Source organism: Setaria italica, chromosome VII (assembly GCF_000263155.2).
Source record: "Setaria italica strain Yugu1 chromosome VII, Setaria_italica_v2.0, whole genome shotgun sequence".
Classification (NCBI taxonomy): Eukaryota; Viridiplantae; Streptophyta; class Magnoliopsida; order Poales; family Poaceae; genus Setaria; species Setaria italica.
Genome location: NC_028456.1, coordinates 24,541,337 through 24,548,934, shown reverse-complemented (window position 1 = coordinate 24,548,934; position 7,598 = coordinate 24,541,337). Strand labels below are relative to the sequence as shown.

General features: G+C 43.3%; 1 protein-coding gene across 1 annotated transcript; it reads left to right on the top strand.

The window, feature by feature from the left end:
• The first annotated feature begins 1,900 nt into the window (after window positions 1–1,900).
• LOC101765342 (general transcription factor IIH subunit 2) lies at window positions 1,901–6,340 on the top strand. The gene is made up of 4 exons (XM_012847872.3): window positions 1,901–2,344; window positions 4,389–4,850; window positions 4,932–5,304; window positions 5,751–6,340. Exons 1-4 carry the CDS (start codon window positions 2,015–2,017, stop codon window positions 5,882–5,884), a joined length of 1,299 nt encoding a protein of 432 aa, XP_012703326.1. The 5' UTR covers window positions 1,901–2,014; the 3' UTR covers window positions 5,885–6,340.
• The last annotated feature ends 1,258 nt before the right edge of the window (window positions 6,341–7,598 follow it).

Below are 7,598 nucleotides of genomic sequence, written 5' to 3'. Positions count from 1 at the left end.
ACCGCCGCGGGCCGCCCCTGCCGCGCCGCGGGCCGCGCGCCCGCCGGCCGCCCCTGCCGTGCCGCCCGCCTCTGCTCGCACTACGCGCTGGCCTTCCATTCCCTAGCAGCAAAGGAGAAGAGAGGGAGAACAGAGGGAGAACTAAAGAGACTGACAAGTGGGACCCATTCACATGGGTATAATGGACTTTACACAGCAAGATCTTCTGTTTCCGAAGCTGGATCTGTGCACTTTGCCAAACATGTGGACAGCTCTGGTATTTTTCTGGAGTTGGTGGAGTGGAGCTGCAATGTGGTGGAGTTGGTGGAGTGGAGCTCAAAAATTTGGAGTGGAGTGCTCCCAAACACCCCCTAATATGGCACCCTACTTATAGTGAAATCTTACGTACCCCGCCCATCGATGATCCCCCAATTTGGCAAGGCTCTTTGGGAGACCCTACTCCACTCGTGGCAGCCTTCTCGCTGACACATCCACCGTTATCGTCACCACCGTCCAGATCCTACCCATTAGCTATCCTCCACTATCCAGTCGACATCATCAGTACATCACTGTTATCTTGCTTACCAGCCTCATGGCCGTTACATTTTGGTCTACTACTACGGTCCATCCCTCAAGGCCCCCTTAACTCTAACCCAACCTCCAACCCTCCATGTCAGAGCCTTGCCCAGAGACAAGAAAGATGATGGTTCTTGACGACACATGTTGACGACACATGAGGAGCGAGGGCTTGTCGAGAAAAAAAAATCGAGGGCCCAGTCTCTCTCTCTCTAAAACACTCGAGTGCCATTTAAATTTCTTTAAAAATAGATATTTTTTTCACGTTATGATTAATAACGATATATATGATTAAATCATAAGCATTGTTGGTGACTTAAGCCCACTTTAGTAGGATTTCGGGAGGTGCTTCTCCCCGAAGCCCTACCAAACAGACCATGCCAAAACGGCTTTGAGGGTGAAGCTGCATCGAAGCCGGCCATCGAAATGAACTGCACACAGGGAGCAAAAAAAGTGGCTCCCCCGCGGCTTCACCCTCACCTGCCGTGGTGCTTGGCGAAAATACCCTGCCCTGACGATGCTCGTCGACAGCTCGTGCTAGGGAAGAGCAGCAACAGCCCATGCCGACGAGGAAGGTGATTGCGCGTCCATAGTGACGAGGGACGTCAACGTCAGCGGAGATGCGGCAAGCTGCAGGGGATGGGGCCACGTGGACCGAGCAGGGAGACGGGGGTGTCGCGAGGCGTGGCCAGGGAAGAGCAGGAAGAGAGTGGCGCTGCCGGCTGAAGCTCAGAGAGATGCTGTGAGAGAGCGCGTGGTGCAGTGGTGGTGCTCCTCTTCCAGCAGCTAGCGGATAAGGAAGCAGTGACCAATGGATTAGAAAAGATAAGAAAGAAAAAAAAGCACCGGGCAAGAACGAGCAAAAAGATGCGTGAAACAATAAATAAAGAACGAAAATTTCGTTATTGTATAATTCAATATTAATCTCTTTTATTTTATAAAAAATATGCTATAAATTGAGGGTGACTAAAAGTTGTGTGCATAATAATCCTTTTTCATTTATTTTTTTAGAATTTCAAATGAACCAAATTTATAACTAATTCAAGCGTGCAATTCACTGGTTCGAACATAATCACGAGCACATTGGACATTTGACCTCCCATATTCATTAATAAAAATACAGGAGAAGCTGTTTTATCAAATACTTTTTAGAACGGCTTTAGCTACACCAGAGAATTAGCTACACCAGAGAAGCTGCTTCACCAGAGGAGCCACATGCAGAGCTGTTTTAGCCACAGCCGCAGTTCTACCAAACGAGGTTGCTACTTTTTTTTTTCAAAAAAAACTAAAAAGTCGAAGGGGGTAATTAGGGCTTTCCCCTTGTAAACCAAAACAAAAGCCCAGAGCCCCAAACCGGAAGCACCCGCCCTGGCCCATCTCCTGGTCCCGACCTCGCCTCCAGTTCCACTCGGCGCTCCTGCCCCTCGCCGCCGCCGCCGCCCCACCACCACCCAATACCATGTACGGCGTCGGCGGCGGTGGGGGCGGCTTCAACGCGCCCTCCACCACCTCCGGCCGGCGCCGCAACCCGGGCGACGAAGAGGAGGACGAGGAGGAGGAGGGCGCCGAGGGCCGCGTCCTGGAGGCGTGGGAGCGCGCGTACGCGGACGACCGCTCGTGGGAGGCGCTGCAGGAGGACCAGTCGGGCCTCCTCCGCTCCATCGACACCAAGACCGTCGTCCACGCGCAGTACCGCCGCCGCCTCCTGCTCCGATCCGCCGCTGCCGCCGCGGCCCGCATCCAGAAGGGGCTCATACGCTACCTCTACATCGTCATCGACCTCTCCCGGGTTGGTACCATTTGCTTCATGCTCTGTTGTTCGGCTAGTCACACCTTCAAGCACCTGTCGAGCGTATTTTCGTTCGAGGTCGGCCTATTTGCTTGGGATCAATCGGGCTGGTAGCAATGCCGATCGTGTCAATCTCACACTGGCTTGTGGAATACAATCCCTTGTTCAGTGAGTGATGTAACAAAGCTTACGGGCTACTGAACTTAAGATGTTGTCCTGAGGCCGGATTGGAGTGGTGATCACTGGAACAGTGCCTTGTTTCATATGCTTGTAGGTTCAATTATAAGCTTGCAATTTGTTATAGATATGATGCAGGTTAGCATGAACTGTCCTGATTTATTTGTCTGAAGAAATTTGCAGGCGAGTGATCTGGTCGGTTACCTTTAGTGTCGTTTGTTCACAGCCTCAGGGCCTATGTGGGTCGGTTATCTTATTTGGGATTTTGGGCTCATGCATTCCTGGGCGTGGGTGATGCTGTAATTGGCAGATATGAGGTCAATTTTTAAATCTAATCATGCTGTTGTGACAATCTCAGGTGATCAATTAGAAACTTAAGTTTGAGAGATCAATCTTTTAACGCAAGGAAACAGTTAATTGGAATAGTAGCAGCTAGTATTTGGGAGATTCTAGGCTCCAGTGTGATTCCTACCTATGGCACAGGTACGGAGACTGAAGTTTGTACTAACTATAGAAACCAATGCTACCTAAAGGTGATGCTACAAGTGTTTGTCAAGCCCACCAATTGGACTGCTACAACAAAAAGTAGATGACACAATACTTCTTTTGGATTTTGTACATCTGAGATCGGAATCATGTCATAGTATGAAACCTCTGACCTATATTAGTTTGTGTCCTGATTTGTCTATATTATACTCCCTGTGTTTATCTTTGTAAGGCGCACACACATATCAAGATTCAAACCTTACAATCTTTGACCAATAATTTAGCCGACATTTTTTTATTTTTACAATATAAACTTGATATGGTTAGATTCGTAATCAAATGTACTCTCCAATGACTATAAGTTTATAACTATAAACAATATAATGTAAGATAAATGAACGGTCAAAGTATAATCTAGGAGACCGTATCAAGTCATATCATGCCTTATAAAAATAAACGGAGGGAGTATAGCTCAGATATATGTGAAATAGAGTGAGCATCTCATTTCTCCCTTACCAATTGGACTATTCCTTCGAATAGTTTGAAGGTGTTCCTGGTGCTTACTGTTATTTTCTGCCTGGATAGTTGTGTCTGAAGATCCTTTTTAATCGTTTCCCCTCGTCTAAGAAGTTAATTTTCCCTGTGCATTTCATTGAATAGATTTCTATGCATAAGAAAATCACGTGTTAGATGCTTTACTGTTGTCAAGGCTCACTCCTACAAAATCCTGACATCATGAGAAGTGCAGGAACTTGGATTGCACGCCAAGCAAAGTTGTTCTTTGATGATAGCTGCATAACATAACTGATCTATAGTATGCTCCTGTATACTGACATAATCTAGTCTAGTCTTGGCATATACAAAATAAAATGATGTTTTTCACATTTTTGTATTGATGCATACCCTAAGGATTTCAACAAGTGAGTGATTGTTCGTCATTAATGAATTAGGTAGCCTCCTCATGAACTTATTGGATACCGACATATGGTAACAAATATATTTCCTCATCACTCATCATAACACTTATTATGAAGTTTGTTAATAATATGAATAATGTATTTTCAGCTGATTGTGCCTTCCTTAATGTCAATCGAGAAGGGAACAACACTGCTTTAGCTAGAATGAAATACTTTTTTGCTGATCTGATGAAACTTTATACATTTTGATTTATGCATTCTTTGGAAAATATGCATTTCAGGTGAAGAAGATATCTTCAAACTCTCTAACATTTTGTTTCTTTCCTTTAGCATCCATAAATGTTTCAGTTTTAGAAGACTAGCGTGCTCAACTTTTTTTTTTTGTGAAGAATTGTTCTACTGTAAATTATTGTTACATTCTCTTGGTACCTTTGCATTCTCAAAATACTTATTTACTCATGTAGGCAGCTTCAGAGATGGATTATCGTCCTAGTAGAATGGCAGTTGTTGCAAAGCATGCTGAGGCTTTCATAAGAGAATTCTTTGACCAGAATCCTTTGAGCCATGTTGGCCTAGTGACAATTAAAGATGGTATTTCTCATCGACTTACAGAGATTGGAGGGAGCCCAGAATCACAGATTAATGCTTTGATGGGGAAACTTGAGTGTTCTGGTGATTCATCTCTGCAGAATGCTCTAGAACTTGTCAATGGTTATTTAGATCAAGTACCATCATATGGTCACAAGGAAGTCTTAATTTTGTACTCTGCCCTAAATACATGTGATCCTGGTGATATCATGGAGACAATAGAAAAATGTAAGAAGTCCAAAATTAGATGCTCCGTTATTGGTCTTGCTGCAGAGATTTTCATATGCAAACATCTCTGCGAAGAGACTGGTGGATCCTACACGGTTGCACTGGACGAGGTACAAAAGATATGCTTGTGATTGTACCCTTGATTATTCAATTTATGTGAACGGTTAATGACGTTTCCTTTCTTTTGGCAGTCTCATTTCAAAGAATTGTTGCTGGAACATGCTCCCCCACCTCCTGCAATTGCAGAATATGCTGCAGCTAATTTGATTAAGATGGGCTTTCCACAGAGGGGTGTTGAGGATCTTATATCTATCTGCTCTTGTCACAAGAAAATAAAGTCTGGTGCTGAAGGTTACATATGTCCCAGATGCAAAGTTAATGTGTGTGAGCTTCCGACGGAATGTCGAACTTGTGGCCTAACACTAGTTAGTTCTCCACACTTGGCAAGGTCATATCATCATCTCTTCCCGGTAGCACCATTTGATGAGGTTTCCTCTGTCCCGAATAGAATCCAAAGGGGAGTACAAAACTGTTTTGGCTGTCAGCAGAACCTTTTTAACCCTGGTATGCTCTTGTCTGCTACTTTTTCAATGAAAGATATCTTTTTAATGCCCTTGCCCCCTAGTGTGCACACCCTCCAATGCTACTAAATCTTGGATTTGGTAGCATTTTTTTTGTAATTTTGTGCATATACACCTGTTACCAAATGATAGTTAGCCTTAGATTCTTTCTCCAAATATAATCAACAGTTAACAAAAGATAGATTGTTTCTGCAGTGGTCTCAAAAAGACAAGTGATAGCTTCTACATTACTGAGAGCAAAAGCATTAGTTTAACTAGGACTTATGTGAACGTTAAAATTTTCCCTAACCAGTTATTATATTTCAGGATTTCTAAAAGTTCCCATATTTATTTTTCTTGTGACTTTATTTTTACCTATGTTCAAAATTACGTCTCTTACATGTGTTGCAATGACCAGATCCATTAATTATTTCTCAAAAATCTTTGCAGATGGGCAAACTAGCCTCCATGTTCGCTGCCCAAAATGCAACCAGCACTTCTGCCTGGATTGTGATATTTACATCCATGAGAGCTTGCACAATTGCCCTGGTTGTGAGAGTCAACGCAGTTTCTCATCACTGTGAGGCCGTTGCGCGCATTATTCGGGTTTTGTACCTTATTTTTAGTTGTCAGTTACTAAGCTTTCTCGATGCATTGAAATCGGTGGCAGAGTTGTTTGATGATAAGACAGTGTACAGATATAATGCCCGGCGTCCTTTTGTTGACATCTCCTGTTAGATGGAGTAGCTAGTCGAGCTATTGATACTGAGCAGAGGCCGAGGAGTTGATAGATTAGCATATGCCTGGCTAGCAGAGATGCTAAAATTGTATAACATGACTGGAACATGACTCTTGCTGTTTTTTTTCTGAAGCAAGACAATATTGTTATTCGGTATCGTGACTTGTGTTTTTACATGCTGAAAGCTAAGTGGGTCGTGTAAGAATAGGGAGATACTACGTCAAAGGGGCCTAGGTATATGTTTCGTCAGTATGCCCTTATTCTGTGAAGCTGATTATTGCATTTAAATATGTTTTCAGTAGGTATGCCAGTTGCTTGCACTAATTACATTTTAGAAATGAACAAAATGGTTTTGGTACGAGTGTCGGGAACGTGTGTTGTTGTTTTGTAGTTTGTAATAGTACAGTTCGAGTGTTCTGTTGTGCTTGGTGATTTTGGTTGAAGTTTTTTTCTTCTTTTCGCTAATAAAATTCCGAATGACCCGTTCTGGAGAAAGGAATGAATAAACCGGTGTTGATTTATGTGCACTAAAGTTCCGTCTGGTTAACAAGTTATCTACATTTCGTGCTGTCTAGTCAAAATTTTGAATAATCTAAATCAAACAGATCGAGCCAACCTCTGAATGCTTAAACAAAGCACGCCAGTACGCCACCTCCCTCCACCTTGTTGGCACCACCGAGCCTGGACCCGGCGGTGGCAGAGGTGGACGTCGAGGTGGCAATGGACTGTTGCCACCTACCAGTGCAGTGCCAACATCAGAGGGGTCCTGCTCCATGGCGGAAGGAAGGTCATCTTAAATTGTCGTTTTGATTTTTCTAGATTTATAGTTTCTGTTATGTACCTAGACATATCGTATATCTAAATGCATAATAAAATTTATGAATCTTAAAAAACTAAAATAACCTATAAGTTAGGACGGAGGGAGTACCTACCACCGTCATCAACGGGTCATGTATGTGATAGAAAAGTATGTATCACTGTCACCGAGCAAAGACAGGTTCTAACTTCTTAAAAAATGGAGGGATGGCTCCATTGATTTTTGCTTTTTGTTGTTTCTGTATGGGTGGGTAGCAGGGCCTTTTAGTAGCTATAAATACTTTGCATATATATTTTCTAATTTACCTACTATCATCATCTCATAATACTTGTATTTTATGCATTCGTCGATATCTAACAAGTCTATCTTCTTATCAAGTGATTTAGATTTTGCTTATTTGTAAGTAAATTTTTCATAGAATTGTATTTATATCAACAGCCAATATCATTTTAATCCTTCATCTAGCACCACCCCTTTCCCAACATAGCCTCCTCAATTGTAAGTTCTTCTCCAATTTAATACCACTTCAACACCATCACCGACCACCTAACAACAGATGGTCCCCCACATACACACTACCCAACGGCAGGCTCTAGCCACCGTAGCAAGCGATGCCACCCCACCTTACCGTCCCACCCATCACCGTGCTAGCAGCTCGCAAATCTCCTTGGTGATTCCCTCTAGAGTTGCTGGAACGGTAAATCACTTTGTCCTAACCCTCAAATCTCTTATCTCCAATCTC